The sequence below is a fragment of the Rhea americana genome, unplaced genomic scaffold, assembly GCF_003343005.1.
Source record: "Rhea americana isolate MKP2758 unplaced genomic scaffold, rheAme1 scaffold_198, whole genome shotgun sequence".
In the NCBI taxonomy this organism is placed as follows: domain Eukaryota; kingdom Metazoa; phylum Chordata; class Aves; order Rheiformes; family Rheidae; genus Rhea; species Rhea americana.
The window spans coordinates 117786-135662 of NW_028186127.1; the positions used below are offsets into that span (position 1 = coordinate 117786).

At 40.8% G+C, this 17877-nt stretch overlaps 1 protein-coding gene across 2 annotated transcripts in view; it reads right to left on the minus strand.

Annotated features, from left to right (window-relative positions):
- The window catches only part of ATF6 (activating transcription factor 6), an 86312-nt gene that overhangs the window by 15450 nt on the left and 52985 nt on the right, over positions 1-17877 (minus strand). For both annotated transcript variants that reach the window (XM_085303188.1, XM_085303187.1), the window contains exon 14: positions 6198-6282. In XM_085303188.1, the coding sequence (XP_085159314.1) occupies positions 6198-6282 (85 nt within the window). The remainder of the gene's footprint in view (positions 1-6197; positions 6283-17877) is intronic.

A 17877-nucleotide genomic window follows, 5' to 3' on the forward strand; every position in this document is an offset into this window, starting at 1 on the left:
GTTTGCAATTCAGTCCCCATGTGGTTGATTTCCTTATRGGAAATAGTCTGATATCTCAGACTAACAGTGGCATCGTACCTTTGTTATCTGTAACTGGCAGAAAGGCCAAGAGCTCTAACTGTGCTCCTCCCAAGGTGGCATTTTACAAGTTAATACGCTTGAGATACTGGACAAGGCAAACAGGAGCCATGGAGAAAAAAAGGAACCACTGAGGCCTCATTGTGCCAATATCTCCCTGGCAGAAACTGGYTGTCCCCAGGACTAACACAGGAGACCCAATCAGGAAGAGCAGAYAGCCTGAGACAGGAGAGGACCACAGGCCTAGTGGCTTCACAGAGATGCTCATTTTGGGGTAGAGTACCGTGAGTCTATAATGTAAGAAAGCCCAGGCTTTCTTTTGTGGGGGATATAGGGAATAATGCACTTCAAGCTGCTAGAAAGGATGGGAGGGAAAGTGACCTGGAAGAAAGCTAATTAGCAGAGTATGGACAACTCCTTGAATAGAAGCCTGCCACTCTCCAGAACAATACAATCATGGGAAAAGGCATGCCTGAAATACCAGCTGGCAAATAGACCAGGGAGGACCTCAGTCAAACAGAGAAAGAATATTAATATTCTGGCGTTCAATACATGAAGCTGGAAAATGCTTCCTCCAGGGACCCCAACAGAAGACAAAAGTTAAAGGCCGTTCTTTTTACTTCCATATAGCAACAGATCACAGCCTTTGAGAGTCTCTGTGACTGTGGGCCCCGCAGATCAGCAGAGCTACACCGTTGCCCACCCCCAAATACCTAGGACAACACCTAACAGGCTTTAGGACGAGACTTGTCTCCTGTACAGTCCAGGCAAGAGGATCTCTCTAGGAGCTTTCCCATGAAGTCTCTCACTTTTGTTCGGCTGAGTGTGAAAACGCCAAGCCTCAATTTAGAGACAGCAAATGATGGATGGCCTTCCACACGTGATGATTTTTTTTGCACAGGGCTCCTAAGAAGGAAGGAGGCCCTTTTGGTCTTTGTGCTGTTGCTGAGGCCACCACTATTCACACTGAGTATACATCTTCACAGACATTTACAGCTATTCCTACTGGGAAGAAAGGGCRGGCAGTAAAAGTGCAAACACAGCATCTAATCCTAGGGAGAAATGTAGTAATGAAAGTGGCTTCTTTGGCTAAAGTTTGATTGCTATCTCCTACCCCGAATGACTGTACTTATGTTCTCACTTTTGCATACTGCAGGGAGAGGTTGTGTGTGCCATGCTGCAGATACCCTGCAGAGACGGAAGGCCTGTACTTGGGGTAGCAAGAGCRACTTGGTTATGCTGTACTCTATAGATTATTGTGATACAAAGATCAACGTTATAACCCACTGCATTTTTTACAGCAGTTAAGTAAATACAAGGCTAATGGCAGATGTTTTCATTTAAACTTCAAGGAAGGCACCGCCTATATGTCAGTTTGGAATCAGTGTAATAAGCCAACAAGACCCTGACTTACAATAAAAGCAAATGTAGGAATGAAATCTACTGGAGACTTWACTGGTCTCAAGTGCATAGTTAGATTTCTAAAATAATAGCTACAATCCAGCATAACAAACATGACTTGCTTAAAAACAAAAGCTAGAATTTAACTGTTAACTGTAGTAGGTTTTCATTCCCATGAGAAACTGTATGATGTTTCTTCTTGGAATAACATCTTTTTTAAAGCATACCAATGGTGCCCTCTAAACCACGTGCAGTGGGACTAAGACTACCCACTTTTGTTTTTTTCCCCCAGGTATGCAGCACTGAGGTCCTTAAAGTCCCATCAGATAGATTCTATATGAATACCTCTTGCGTCTTCAAACATTGCTGGGGATTTGTCTTTCACTGATTGTGGGAGGTCAGAGAGAGTTGCGTTGAGTGATGGCAGCCAAGGAAAAAATGGGAGAAGGATGAAAGACAGTGAAAGCATCTGGGACRGCAGACATAGAGGAACTGATAGCAAGCACTGTCTGTGAGTTGTGGGAGATGGCCCAGGAAGTYTGGAGGGGGCTTGAAACAGAGTGGGGAAGAGGGAATTGGTGGGAGGGGAAGGATCAACGTGTAATAACTTCCTATAAGTTTTTTTTTTAATTAACACTAAAACATGTTTTAGAGTCCTCATGCACTCATGCACCTGCACAGCAGCCTGCAGTGGGGATTTCACTGGCTATCTCCAAGCTCACAGAGAAGGGCATGCGGCAGTTTGGGCTGAGCATGCAAAGGGGCACATAGGTTCTTTACAGGTTCTTTACAAGGTAATGCCCTTTTTTATTTTGCAATACACCAGAGCTAAATAACTGTTCTCAAGCTTTTGTCTTGAAAATTAATAATATTTTTCTGCTTTGTATAATATTGTTTGCTTAAAGTTCCATTATATTGAATGCACACGTGTACGCATAAACGCATATGCCTACTACAAAATTTTCTGTTAAGATTTGCTATCAGCTGAAAAGCACTAGAGCTGCCACTGGTCAGATTTATGTCATTTTTCTCCAAGAGGAATTTTGAAAAACTTTCCAAACTATAAACTAGATTCAGTTTTGTATACTGGTGAAAACAGCTGGATAAATCTTGCTGAAGCAAGTCGTTAATCTCCATGGAGTCACCAAGGACAGTGAATGACAATTCAGTTTGGTTGCTGACCTTTGTCTCCACCTGTTCTCTGTCTGGATCACCGTTGCTGTTGGTGGGAACTGCTCAAGCTCGCTAAAGGCAGAGTCTCTAACTGAGCTCAGAAGGCACTCAAGCAGTCAAAGAGCAGTCAGAAAAGGATGAGAGTCCTGTTGGGAAGAGGCTGTCCAAGCTGTTCAGTGTTCTCTACTGAACTGTATGTTGTTTCACATTTGGAAATAGTGTCAAGGGTAAACTTCAGAACCTAAAGTAAAATAAAGAACCTATAGAAAAAAGCAAGCGAAGAACTCYGAAAATGTTTCAAAGTAAACACTGCTTCACTTGCACTCCCTTATCTGCTCTGCCAGGATTGTAGCAGCAAAATGAAAGGGCAAGCAAGTGGAAGTGGCAAAGGTTTCCCTTCTTCCACAAAGATCTGGCTAAAGCATGAGAAGAAGCARGAAGGGACAAGTTCTTTCCTGAAGACTTTGTTAATTCCTCACAGACAGACCTAGCCTCCCTCCAGCAGCCAATTCTCTGCAGGTGGGCAGAGAATTAAGGTGGGCTTAAAAGAACGGCAGACAGCTGGGAGAAGCGCTTTGTTGTCAGCCAGCTTCCAGATGCTTGTTCAGGACACGCTCAATCCCTGCGGAGGCAGGATAGGGCGGAGGAGCAGTGCTTTGAAARAAGAGAGAAGGGCTGTTCTTCAGACAGCACTTCTGGGAGAACAGTCTCCTCCAGGTAATCCACTAAAAATCAAGTTAAAATTTTAAACCAAGTTATCTACTGTCTCTTTTATATCTTGTAATATCTTTCCTAGCATCTGGCTGAGTGTCACAGATGAAGCAGTGTTTGATGCCATTGTTTACTTAAAGCTGCTCTATGTCTGCTGTGTTTCAMCATCTCTGCCCAAATCCCTGGACACCTGTTACTTCCTGGATTATGCTGGTGTTTTCAAGAAAAGAAAGACCGACCTCAACGAACTATAATCTCATGTTGTTTCATCATTAATAATGTGATTTAGCACTGGATTCTGATAGGTATTTTCCAAATTATATTTACTCTGAAAACTGAAAAAAGTTATTTCACTTATAGTAAGACTGAGTAACACTTCATGATGAAATACTTTCTAAATTAGAAATAGAGTTCACTTTTTAAGTGATAAAGTATCCATTTGCATGAGATAATTCAGCTCAGCCAGAAAAAGATTCTTGCAATGGACAAGAAAAGAGAGTTTCAGGCAGAAAAATGCCAAAAATAATTCTGATACAATCTAACAAAAATTTTCCTAAGATAGCTAGTTATATATTATCACGTTTGACTTGCCATACTGCATGGGAAAATGTAATTATCAAAATGTTGGAAGCCTGAGCTGATTTTTTTTTTTTTAAGTTTATGGAAATTCTGCATCATCAGACAATGTTTTCAGCATGCTTGAATTTAACAAAACATTTGGGCTCATGATTCATTTATGCTGTAAAGCAAGCAACTTTTAAAAAGGCATTACATTGTGTAGATAATCAGAAAGAGAAGTTCATACTGTTACCGGGTTCACAATGTGTTTGCTGACTCTGATGGTGATTCTGCACCCCAAAGATATCTTAACGTGGCAGTTCCTAACCACCTGAATTAATGACATATGATTTGTGCCCCATCTCTCATGGGGGTCTAAAATGGAGATCATGAACGCTTCTGATTACTAGTAATCCTGTGTCCTTAATGCAAAGCTGTTTTCTCTAGTCCTGCAGCACTTTAATGTGATTACTATCAGTACTGACCATGTAGTGCTGGGTTGTACTCCTACTGACTATTGTASAACATAGTGGTGAACAGCTGAGGAAGCTGAGGGAAGGCAGTCAGCATCCTAATAAATCAGTAAGGCCAAGGAATCTGCCCTACTAGGCAGGAGCAGGAGGAGCCCAAATGAGAGGGCAGGAAGCAGGACAGGCAGTGAGCAGGTTACATCTGTGGGATTACAATAGAGTCCTCTTGCAAAGGGCAAGAACAAGTGTTCCCCCCCTCCCCGCCCCCATTCTTAAGGTGAAAAAGTGAAGCTGATTTTTGAGGTCTGCAAGGTTGGCATGACAGGCCAAGGACTGAGGATGGGGCATGTTACTAGGTTTATTATATTGACATCAGACAGTTGAAACTCAGCATCCACAAAGGGATGGATTTTACTACATAACGTTCTACAATTGTTTTACCTAAGTAGTGCCAACCTCTTTRACCACAAGCTAAATGTCTAATATTTAATCAGAGTACAAGCTATGGAGTGCTTTAAAGTGAAGATGAAGTTCAAATACAAAAGTGAAAGCTAATGCTGTGCTAGCTTTGCCTTTGTCTTCTCAAATTCCCTTGAAGTTTCAACAAAACTTTCAGCAGAATCATCACTAGCTGGAAGAACAGGGAGTTAATGTGWTTCAGATCAACTGGTATAGGTGATCAGGTAGTAAAATAGGAGGCTGTTTGTTTCATTTGGGATTGAATCCGTTCCCTAGTCCTCAGGATTCCAGAAGAAAGGGGTGATGAATTAATTCAGCTGAATGACATGCTATGAAATTYTAGCTGGACATACAGGGGACTGTGAGGGACTATCCAGTATTCAGACACAGCAGGCCACATAAAGCCAGTAGGCTGATAGTTAATTTTCTTGAAACTGAGTATATCAAAGTAAGACAAATAGCCCGGAAAAAATCTCTGAGAAGCAACAATCAAAAAAAAAAAAAAAAAAAAGGAGGGGGGAGGTGGCAAAAACCTGCAAGCAGGCTGGTGGTTGATCTCAAATAGTCCGTCAGATGCCCAGGTAGCATGTGGGTTGTAATTTAAAAAGGAAACAAAGTGATCCTAACTCCCACCCTGTAAGGATCATTGGGAAGGCTAAGGAGGCATCACAGTGTAGAGGCTTGCATTTAGCTTATCCAGATGAGCATATGAAAGCCCAGAGAACATGGCAGGTCAAATGTGAAGACAAGATCAGAAGAGCCAAAGAGGAGCTCCSTTTCAGAAGAGGCTCTAAATGGTAATAAAGAGTTCTTTAAAAACCCCCCAAAGCAGGAAGGCAGTCAGTGAATCAGTRGGAGTACCTGGTGAGCAATATGGAAAAGTAGCACTCAAGAGTGATAAGGCCACAGCAGAGAAACTCAGTGAATTCTTTGTTTTGGAATTCACTGCTGAAGGTGCTGGAGAAAGGCCCTGCACCCAGTGCAATCTTCRCAGCCACCAAGTTAGAGGAGCTAGATCAAAATGAAATACCCCTAATGAGCTATACATAAATCACCAGGGCTGGATGGCGTCACCCCAGAGCCCTGAAGGAGGTAGAATAAGAGACTGCAGAACTGCTGGCCAAGGYGTGTGGCCTCTCATTACAGTCACAGTGACCAGGCCTTGGCAGCTTGCCAGCCTCCCAGCTCCAGAGGGGACCCTGGGAACTACAGCTCAGTGATGAGGAAGTTTGATTTCTTTTTCAAAGCTACCACAGGCACTTGGTCTGAGTTTGGTTTCCATATACAAGTTGGGCACATCTCTTTGAAATTACTCTCCAATCATTCTCTTTCATGTTTTGGACTTACCATTGATGTTTACAGCTGGCAATACTATAGACATCTTTGGTCTTCTGGTCTTGTTATGTGTTGTGGCTGGCAATAACAGGTGGTCCTAGAAAACAGGGGAAAAGATGTGTTAAATCTACCCTGGCAGCACAGAGCTGGGAAAATTCCATCACATTCTCTGTTATAGGCATTCCACATASAACTATTTACGACAGCTTAGCAATTTCAAATTGTCGAGAGAGTCTTCCAGAAGTCAAAGCAATTGCTCATGCTGTGTAACCAAGAAGAAATCCCTATCGCATGTGGAAGAATATGAAAAAGCCTTGATCATGTGGAAAGGGATGGAAACTACTATTCGGTTCTGGTTCAACAGAGCACTTACGTATATGATTAAAGTAATTTAACTTGACTTCAATGATATTTAAACATGTGGTTAAGAGCTTTGTTGAACTGGAGCCTTTACTGCCAGTGCTGTTTGCTTTACATATAAATGTAATTTTGCTATATGTATCTCAAGGTCTACACCACATGTCTCTTCCAGCAGGACCATATCAGTCAGGGTTGTGATGGGGTGTGAAATGTGAGCTCTGCTGACAAAATCTAAYCAGGAAGTTTGAAGTCAAAGTTGTTTTTGCCAGAGTATTTTATTTCAGCTGTGAGCTGGCTGCGTGCAGTAGGAAAGAAATGTTCAAACCAACTGTGCTGGGTTTTAGCAGTAAAAGCTGTATCTGCAGGAGGAACCCTAATGTGGACCTGACCTTCAAGGAAAAATTTCCTCAGTGTTTTTGTTAACTGTTACTGAAGTGAATTTGCTGGATTTGCAGCCTGGGAAAATATGTTCCTTATCAACAGAACTAACAGAGCATAAGGTGCCAGCCCAGGCATCTCTAATATTGTACTGTGCTGATCTAGATGGACCAAAGATCACTAAGGACAAGGGCAGCTTCCCCTCACTTCCGAAGGTTAGCTTTTCTCATAGAAGGCTGCTTCACTACCCCACCTCAAAACACAGTGGGCATTGTGAGCGAGCAGTATTTGTTCTCTCTTAGTAAACTTGCTCCCAATGTTACTGGAAAGAATGAGAAGCAGCAAGTGCTACTATGTCACATACATGGGTACTAGTTCTCCTAAAGCCCATCTGAACATCTGCCTTTTACCAGACATCTATCTCAAACTGATTAAAAAAAAAAAAAAAGAACAAGTTTGATATTCTCATCTTGTATTTCCCCATCTGTAAAACTCCCACAGTATTTTAGAAAACTGGCAACTCAGAAAGGCTTTACAGGAAGCTCTTTGGTTAAAGGTAAGAAGAGGCACACACACACCCCCTATGCTTTTTGAACAAGGTTACCTTTCAGCAGAGTGAATTATACTTTCTTCAGGACAGAAGTTGTTAGCTTCTTAATTTTAAGATAACTACATTCTTACCATTTAAAAATCTAAATATTGTTATGTCTAAGATTCAGGATACTGAGTTAAACATCATTAGGTGTTAAATATATCAATAATATTTTGTACATACATTTCAGAAATATCATCCTGTTCTTTCCCCCACAAAGAAAAAAAAAAACCCAGATGACTAACCATGAGAAGCGAAAATGACTTAAATAAGTGAATCTAATTAAAAACATCTTAGTACCAAAATTATAAAAGCAGTCTCATATAACCATTCTCAGACAACATATGTAATTCCCATTTCACTCCTGAACTGCTGAGATTGAGAAAACACTCAGTAAGACAGTGAACTTCACAGAAAAATTCTGAAGTTCAAAGGAGCATATGTCCCAAGGAAACAGCCTAAAGATAAGATAGCCATTAGATGTACATTTTGTAACAGTGTCCTTGTCATGATTTGAGGACTATTTTTAACAGTACTTTAAAAAGGCTTGTTTCTTCTTAATTTTTGAATGCTTCTGAGAAGCCATAACACTGAGTGTTATCTAGCAGGAAAAAACAAGCACTGCAAATTACAACTACTATTTTTTTTGCTAACACACTTCAAGAGTGGTAAATGAATTGATACTTAGTTTTGCTTATACATGCAGTAAATAAAGGTGCCATTATGAAATGTGAAGGCGTACTTGGCTAATATGTTAAGAGCTATCACAAAGACTTTGTAATCTGAATACCCCTACGGAAATAAACCACAGATGACAGTGATGACAGAAATACCAAATGACTGCATAGCACCAAAACAAAGAAAATTCCTCCTTCCCCCCCTCTATCATTACCTCCTTGACTGGCCCTTTAAAAAACATTTTAGGGCAAAACAGCAGTTTGAAAGGTTAGAGGGAGAAGCTGGGAGCACCCAGCAGAGGTTACCAAGTTGGTAAGAGGTCCGGAGCGTGGCGCATCTGCCTACAGGGAGAGGCGAGGGAGCTGCGCTTGCTCATTCCGGCAGTGAGGACGCTAAGGGGCAGCCTAACAGCAGCTCACCACTACCTGAAGAGTAGCTAAAACGACAACGGAACAAACTCTTCCGTGTGGTGCCAAGTGATACAGCTGGGGGCAATGGCCACAAGCTGTACCACAGCAGGTTCGGGTTGGACATCTGGAAAGACTTTTTCATGAAGATGGTGGTACAGTCCTGGAACAGGTCAACAGAGAGCTAGGGGATCTCTGTGCTTGGAGGTTTTCCAGACTTGGCTAGACAGAGCCATGGATGCCCTTACTTAGGGCTGGCAATAGTTCCACTTCAAGTAGAAAGTCGGACTAGGGATCCCCAGAGCTTCTCCTCACCCAACATTTCTCTGATCCTGTGCACGCTTCTTGTAGACCACAAGGCAGATGCTGGCAGTAACAGCTGCTTTCAAGAGCTCTTGGTAATTCCAGAGGCAGTGCTAACACCTTGGGCTAGTCCAGCATAGCCAAACTATATGCATTAATGCTGCTGGACAGGTTCAGATTCCATCAAACTTATTTTCTGAAAACAAACAATAGTTTATTCTAAGCCTGGTGTTCAAAATGGGATATAAAATGCACCTTTTTTTATTCAGTCCCAACTAGAAGCCAATATATACTTTTAATAATATGAGTTAGACTTAATTTCAACTAATTTTAGACTTCTGTGAATTGTCTTTCTAGAGTTGTGAAGAAGAAACCTCACAGCTTATAACCACTTTCTCTCCTTCCTCATAATTTCTGCTTAACAATAAAATCAGCAAGTAGTCTTCTGCTGGATCAGCCAACTGATGGGGCTCAAGGAGGGGGCTGGAGCTCTTCCCAGGGCTGCTGTGATCATGTGGCAGGAGCAGGGAGGGAAAAAGGCCTCCCTATTTTGGTAGCAGTGAGTAGTGCAATTGGTTTAGATATTTGGCCTAAGTCTAAACTTAACATGTAGACTATCTAGTTGATGTCATGAAATGGTCACCTCTCATTTCGCTCTCTCCTAAGATAGCTCAGAGAGGACTAGAGCTCCAGAGGTGCCTACTGCTTTCTGCTGACTGTAATAAGAACAAGGACTAGACAAGACATAGGCAACTAACTTTCAAACACCTTAAGCTATATGCAATGAATCCCAACCAGAAAGTCTTGTCCTCCCACAGAGGAACAAAAAGGAGCACCATTTTCTAGACAATTATAGACGCTCAAAACATTACAGCAGTACAAGAAGGGGGAGAGATACATGCAATAATAGAGACAGTGACACTACTAGAACAGTGACAATATTAGAATTCAGTTTTATCTAATGAAGTGAAACTTACTTTACACAAATCACAGCAGAGCCAACACATCCTGCTCAGTTACACAAAATCTCATTTGAGCCAGAAATTGAAAAGATAAAACTGTCTATTATCAGAGCACTGTTACCAGCAATCTCTCTAAACAGAACCAGACAAGATCAACCCACTGAATCTGAAACAAACTGCATAGGAGATCAGTTTCATTGAAGCTGTTCTGCTAACCGAACCCAAGACATTAGGAGAGACTTCCCTTTATCTTTCAGGTTCTGAAATGCCTCCAAAAACCACACAATAAAGTGGTACATTTGTGCATCAATTCACCTGCTCCTCTTCTGTTTTACTGGTATAATTTGAACAGTGTGGGAAGGAAGACCCAGAGACTTGTTTCCACAGCAGATAGTGAGACAGTGAAGTCATTTCCACTTGCAGTTGTGTATCCAAACATACTTTGGAGTTTCCGTACAAATCCTCTGTGTTTCAACATCATCTTTGGATGCCAGTCAGCTGTAGGTCCAAAATGCTAGCAGGAGCTAATGTGCAAGATGCACAGATTGTCTGGAAGTTGAACACAGCTCATCTCTACTACAAAGAATTGGCTGTCTTTAGTGGTTTTTTTTAACCTGGAGTTAGGGAAAATTATTCATCTCCCTACCATCTTTTTCTTTAATACGCAGGAAAGTCTCTATGACAATTGGTCCTAACACAGAAGGTTTCATTATTACCCTCATTCTATATTGAAGGCAAAGATAGTGGCAGGCAGTTTGCAGAATATCATAAATACTGTCTACAGTTTAACTACTCTACCTGAAATGTTCTGTTGAGTCCAAAAGTCCTCAAATGGTCCACCTGGTTTATTCGAACGTATTAGCTACTTACATACAAGCAATATAAATCAATGTAAAGACTAATGATTAGAAAAAAACAAGACATTTATAAACATTGTTCAAATGTATTTCTAATATGTGAAACATTTTCCTGTCCTATCCTGTTCGGAAACATGCTGAATTACACCCCAAGGGTGTGTGTGTGTGTGTGTGTGATACTATTACTCATCCCTACTTCTAAGCACTAGACAATAATTCCTAAAATTAAAGGGCTGTTTGTGATATTGACACATGGAATAAAGCTGAAAATGAATAAAAGCAAATCCTACAAGCCAGCATCTGGTCCATGAGTATGAATGTTAACCAGAGGCAGAATAAATCACAGCTATTACCCAACAACAGATGGCTTTGGCTTGGGACAAGATTTAAACTTAGATGAGACGACAATTTAAATAGACTGTGCAAACCTGAGAGTGCTAGCAGAATGACCGGAAAAATATCAGCCTGGAAAGGCAATATTTCAAATGAGACCCTAGCCTTAGCATTCTCATCCTGCTTTTGATCACCTCTACAGTTTGGTGATATTGAAGCCAGACGATTGATAAATAGATGGGGAGGGAGAGAGGGAGAGAGGGAGAGAGGGAGAGAGGGAGAGAGGGAGAGAGGGAGGGAGAGGGAGAGGGAGAGAGGGAGGGAGAGGGAGAGGGAGAGAGAGAGATACACACATATATAGGTTCTAAAAATCCAGCCACAGATGCTTCACTCTAATTTAGTAAGTTGGCATACAGAAACCCGTTTTTCCTGTGGATAAAATCTGAGGCTGTTACTTGATAGACTTCTGATAATCATTGTATTTCCTAAGTCATTGCCACCACAAAATATTCAGGGCAGTTCAAAAATTAGAATATAATTAACCAGAGTTGTAAATTGAATCTTCCTACTCCACTGGCTATCTCAGTGTTTGCTGATCTGCTTCTGGATTCAACAACACATGGAGCTGTAATAAAGATTTTAAGGCTTCTTACATAAGATCAGTGTTGTCAGGGCTCTAACTGGGATTAAGCTTTGGAGACTTAGGTATCTCTAACCACCACCGCTTCAACTAGCAATGGAAATTCTGTTTCACTGTGCTAGCATATTCCAAAACTGTCTGCTCCTGGAACTTTAACCTAAGTCTCATGATATGAAGCTTTTTTCTCAAAATCCTGGCTACCTAGACACATCTGTGACATCTTAGCAGCTTTCACTATTTAAAAAAAAAAAAAAAAAAAAAAAAAAAGTTCCGATTCTCATAGTTAAGGGATACAGAGAAAAACATCATCACTGCATACCATGAAGCTTCATTAAACAGAGCAAACAGCATTCCAAAGGTCTTTTGGCTTTTAGGGGTTATGTTGTCATTTTTTAAATTGTCATCACTTTGTAGGTCTGATTCTTTGCTTTTAAACTATTAGAATTGGAAATATTGCTTCTCTCGGGGTTTGTAATGCATGTTCCAAAAGGCATGGTGCACTTGGTGACAAACAGTTCCCCACAGTTAGCGTGCCACATATTTACAGGCAATCTACAGAACTCCTCCTGCCATTTCTATGTGTTTAAAAAGAAACATCCATGTGTTAATTTTTGCAGCATGCCTATGATGTTGAAAAATACTTTTAGTGCTATAGGAAACATTTAAAAGGATATGTGCATATAGTTGAAGAATTTCCAAGTGACATAGGACACAAAAGAACAGATTTCCAAAACTCCTAAAGCCCTGCACCCTCAATTTGAACTATCTTTCCTCCTGATGTTACTACTTTGTTGAATTGTTTCATCCAAATTTTTCTTAGCTGTTGTGCTTAAGTATGGATAAATATTTTTCAAAACCTTTTCAAGTATCCCACACAAAAGGATTTCTTAAGTAGAAAATAGTTAATGTACCTTGATTCAAATGTGCTTGCTGCAGTGCATTCAGCATGGCTATGTAAACATTATTTGTTTTGCTATTAGAGGGCAAGCCACACCTCTGACCCTCCTAGAGCAGTTTTGAGCACATACCCTCCAAAGTACAGATGTGATTCATGTTGAAGTCATGACTCCACTCCTGCAAGACAGGCCCTACCTTGCATCTCTTCTCAGGAAGACGTCAAGATGTTTAAAAGAACGTGGCCCTCCATTAGAGATCCATCTCTGAACAGCTAAGGATAACCTTTTCCAAAACAAGTGACGCTTGTTACTTTACAGGAATAAAAGTTCTAAGTAGGCTGGATTAAAATACCAAAGGAAAATATTAAMATGCTTAACAAGCTATGTGCTAAAATATTGCAACTAGCAAAGACACTTGCCAAAGCAGAGGGCAAACAGTCAGGCGCCGCAGCACTCCAGGAAGAGAGCTTGAGAAGAGTTCTTACAGTAAACAAAATAAAATGTAACTGAGCACGTTTCATCTCTGCTTATGACTAAGCAGCCAGCCAGAGAATCATGCCTCAATCTCTTCCAGCTCAAATTTCATAGATATGATTCTAGGACCATAATACAGCAATCGTTGATAGAGACTCAAGAACTGTCTATACCCTACTGAAATGCTGGCAATTCCTCGAAGTTGCCGGGGGTACCATTCTTCTTTAACTGTACTACTTTCAATAATGTTCAATACAGACTGATGGCTCAAACATCTATCTATCAGCTATCCAACCACACTGAGCTATCTCAATAGGAAGTAGATAGAAAACAAGTGTATATTCAGCCATAAAAATTGTGCACCAAATTCACGTACTGTCTTTCAAATCTAGTTTTTCAGAGCACCTTCAGATATTTCAGGTCAATGAGATGACACTGGGGCYTTCTTTTGAGCTAGGCTTTTGGTTATACAAAGCCCGCGCAATAAAAATGTGCTCTTCAATAGCCACAAAATGCTGCATGCAACTTCAGAGACCTGCACAAGTTCTCTTAGGAGCCGAACTTCTTAAAACCCTTAGCTGACAGAGGAGTCCCTGGGAGACTTCAATCTGTGACTYACCAATGATCCAGTTTTTCTTTTATCTGCCACAGATTTCACAATTTTTGAAGATTCCAATTTAATTTTTTCAGGCTGCCTGGCTGCTGTCAGAGAGGTGAAGTTTACTCCCCRATCTCCTAAATACACCACCGCACCTTCACTGAGCGATGCTAGCCTTTGGCACRCACCTTCTAACCGGGAAGTGGTAATTGTTATGCTGGAACTTGGTTCTCAACACAGCCACGACTGAACTTCGGAGCTCTCTTAGGCATGCCTCTTTGGACACAAGACGACGACGTTCCTGAGGGAMGGGCACTTACTGCAACGTATACGTGGTCTAAATGGCCAATTCTCGCTTACCCCAGCAGCTCCTGACACTGCCAAGCACTTAACGGGGATCAGGGCATAAATGAGAATCAGGTCTTGGGATATCTGTTTCTGGTTTCCTTTGTCAGTTCGATGAACAACTGGAGATGACACGTATGAAAGTTTATGAATTTGTAGGGGAAACGACTGTAAAATTTCACTATTGATTCATTTGGGTGATGGCAACCATATGGTGTCCTGAGGATACACCACACTAGATACAGCACTAGCTCATTTGAAAATGTCAGAATTTTCCTGCACTAYTGCTTTTGCTTTCAGAGGAGGCTAAACAGGGCAGTAACTGTAGAGGGAAAGGTGCTTTTGGAACTACTGCCATCCTACCAGTCTGACCCTCATGTCTGTAAAGCACACAGAAGGTTTTAAAAGCAGAAAAAGAGAGAGAAAAACAGTTAAAACCTCTATACRAACTGTGATTCATAGCCATAATGTTTGTCCATGACACCATGAACTGTACAAGCTTCCCTATTTGTGAAGTTGGTGTGTAAACATTTTTTGTTTCATTTTTGAAAAGATAACCCTTATACGTCTAAGTATATCACGGACCCTTATGGGAAGTACCTGACACACTCAGGGTCATGAGAGTGGGTGGAAGATGAGAGGAGGATTGCAATGGACCCAAAGAAGACCTGCAGCAAAATTCACAAGGTCTTAGCCTCTCTAYACCAGCTCTTGACTGTCTACCCTGAGAGACTACAGGAATGGTATTCCTTTAGGTTTACATTAACCTTTTAACACAGACTGAAATTAGCACCAGTTTTGCATATATTAGGCTTGCAATTATATTCCAATCTGTGTTAGCTAACACAGTGATCTTTSAGCAAATTAAAGAGAGATGTCAGAACAGAGAATTCAATCCTCCCTTAACCATAGAATTTAWTTACTTTTCTGTAACTCCTTATTTTAAGCCAGTCTTGTTATATTGGAGGGTGGGAAAAGTTCCTTAACAGGAATACTCCTGGAAATGGTGGTTCACATGTGAGAGCAGAGCGTCTTTTTCTGTAATTTGCTTTAATTTTTGCCAAAAGTGCTCTTAGTCACAGCAATACTGTTCCAATCCCAGTGTTTCTATGCACAGGTGGCTTTTACAGCCTATATTTTGCACACAGCAATGAAGTGATGAGATATGCTTTTTATTTAATTGTTTTACCAGAAATAGCTCGATTCCACAGTCAATAAAATGTCCTGTAGTATAAGATTACACCTTTCTGACATTCCCAGGCAATTTTTTATAAATAACATTTAACTGTACAACAGCTTCTGGTCACTTTATCACTGCAGAAGAGAGAGTTGTTAACCACTTTAATTCCCACATGCAAGACCCTTTAATAAAGAAGTCTTTAGTGCCTCTTATTATCAACTGAGCTATTGCCAGATGTGATCTATGCTGGGCTCTAAGAGTAAACTAACTGGAAAGCATCTCTGAACCAGAGACCRTCATGAAAATCCCGGAGCCTTCAGAAAAACTGAAAATTCGCTATATGACAATCCTGCTTTTGAGGGGTTTCTTCTTTTGTCTTCAATGGCAGTACTGTTGCATGTCTACAAACCTCACCTTTCGAGGTCAGGACTAAGCTCTTCCTCAGTGTAAAGGCAGAATCAGCAGCAAAGGACATCTTCCGGATTAAGAACTGACAAGGATATGGAGACATGTGAACTGTGTCTTCTTGGCAGCTCACAAGTGGAGATAGCAAATGTTAGTAAAGCAGGAACTCCTACTTCATTTTGGCCCTTCGCCTCTTGCGCTGAATTTGTTACATTTCCTTAAGGATCAAAAGTAACCTAAGCAACAGAGGCTGACTTAAAGTGACTTAATTTGAATAATTTAAATGGACTTCAAGGCTTATCTCAGGCTTAAGACATTTACTCAGATYGTATCTCTTAACTTCTGAAAGATCCAAGGCATAATAGCAGTCATCTCTGTCTTAGAGTAAGCATCTCTCCAGGTGTAAAAGCAGAAAATAGTTTCACAAAACGACCTGAGGCAAATTACGGCTTCCTGTTGCTGAAGCTGTTCCTGATTTCCTCTTCCTGCCTGTCCTGGGCTAGGCATTGCTGCCGCTGGTGCATCTGATTCCAAGGAAAACCAATTTATCTTGCTAAAATGGCAAGAAATTAACTCCAYGGTGCACCAGGGTAGTGGGTTTGGGTGTTTTTTTAGCCAAGAGGCAGAGCTGAACTACCATGTRGCTATTTGACTATTTTGGGTCCAGTACAGTAGAGGAAAGGAAAAGAGGATCCTAGGGCTGAAGGCAGAAGAGAGATGTGCAGGATAGGAAGAAGACTGAAAGCAGTTCAGAACCTGTGAATTGTTAATTTGGCTCACCTGCATCACAAAACCACATTCAAGTTTTGGTGCTACCTTCAAAAGCRTCTACTCTAGAGAGACTAGTAGTATCAGGCTCATGAACTGTGCTGAATTATGTCCATACTCTGCCCAGAACAAGTAAGGATAGTCTGTCTAAAGTCTGGACAGTCCACATTCTGCATGCAGTTCATTCACGATCACGTGTCCATTTTTTCTTTTCATACAATAACTTGGTAGTAAGCACATTTGCCTAGAAATTGGAGAGAACTGACTCCTAGACACTCATCAACAGAGGCAGACCCTCTGCTTACTCCCGAAGAGAATGTATGTAAGTCTTAGGTTTTGGGATAGCGTAGATGAGTGCATTTTCCACTCACATTGAAACTAGACAGTCAGAACCTACTCCAAAAATTACTATAAGCAGATGTCCAGGGAAGAGTAAGAACAGTGTGTACAGACATGATATAGATGATACTTTCTCCAAACCAACTTTCAGCCATTAAACATTTTCAACTACTGTTTCAGAGATTTCCTAGCAAACTCCTGGCTTTACATATTTAATAACTATTAATAGATTTCTCTTCTGCAAATTTTCCTAGTCTCTTCTYAAACCCATAGAAACTCACAACATCCACAACATCTTTTGGCAAGGAGTTCCACGGGTTTAATTGTGTTGCATGAACCATCTCATTTGCTTGCTCTGAATCTGTCTCTAACGTTTGTTTGCTGCCACTTGTTTTGTTTGGTACCCAGCTCTGTCCTCTTTAGGTAGAGAACAGTGGTTACAACTGAGAAATGGAGTGAGAACAAAGACGGAAAAGAATCCCTCAGTACTGCAGCCAAGTTAGAGAACCAACTTCCAAGACCAAATAGGAGGAATCATTCTTCAAGAAAAACATTGAAATATGCTAGTAATTAAGCATTTATTAATCAAATAGTGGAGTCTACTTAGTGGCCTCTGAGAGGGAATTCCTGTCTCCCTTCAAGAATTGGTACATACGCACATAAGGACAGACCAGCTAGCTTTCTGCCTTACTGAAATGTCTATCTAAATCCTGTTAAYAAAATGACATCAGCTGCTTCTGAACAGTTTCAGGCTGCCTGGACATGACCAGCTAGTCTCACTCTTCCCATTCTTCTGAAAATCTGCTTTTGTGTAATTCTTTTAGAYAAAAGAGTCCCACTTCTACCTGAGCTTTTTTGAATGTGTTTTGCAACACATCCTAAGTAATAAACATTAAATACCGTCAGCTTCCCTTTGTGAATATGTAATATTGTAGAAAAAAATCAAAATTAGCAGAAGCTTATGTTTAAATAAATTAATTAGGCACAGAATGAGGCAAAGCAAAGCAAATCATATTGCAGTGAAGGAGAAAGAGGTAACAGCACTCCATTTTTACTGTATTTTTTATCATAAAAGTACTCTCCTGTGTAGGGTTCCCCCCCTCCTCAGGGAGGGTGTACAAAAGAGAAAACAAAGCCCATGTTAACAAAGAGGGCACAGGACAGAGAAAAAAAAAGA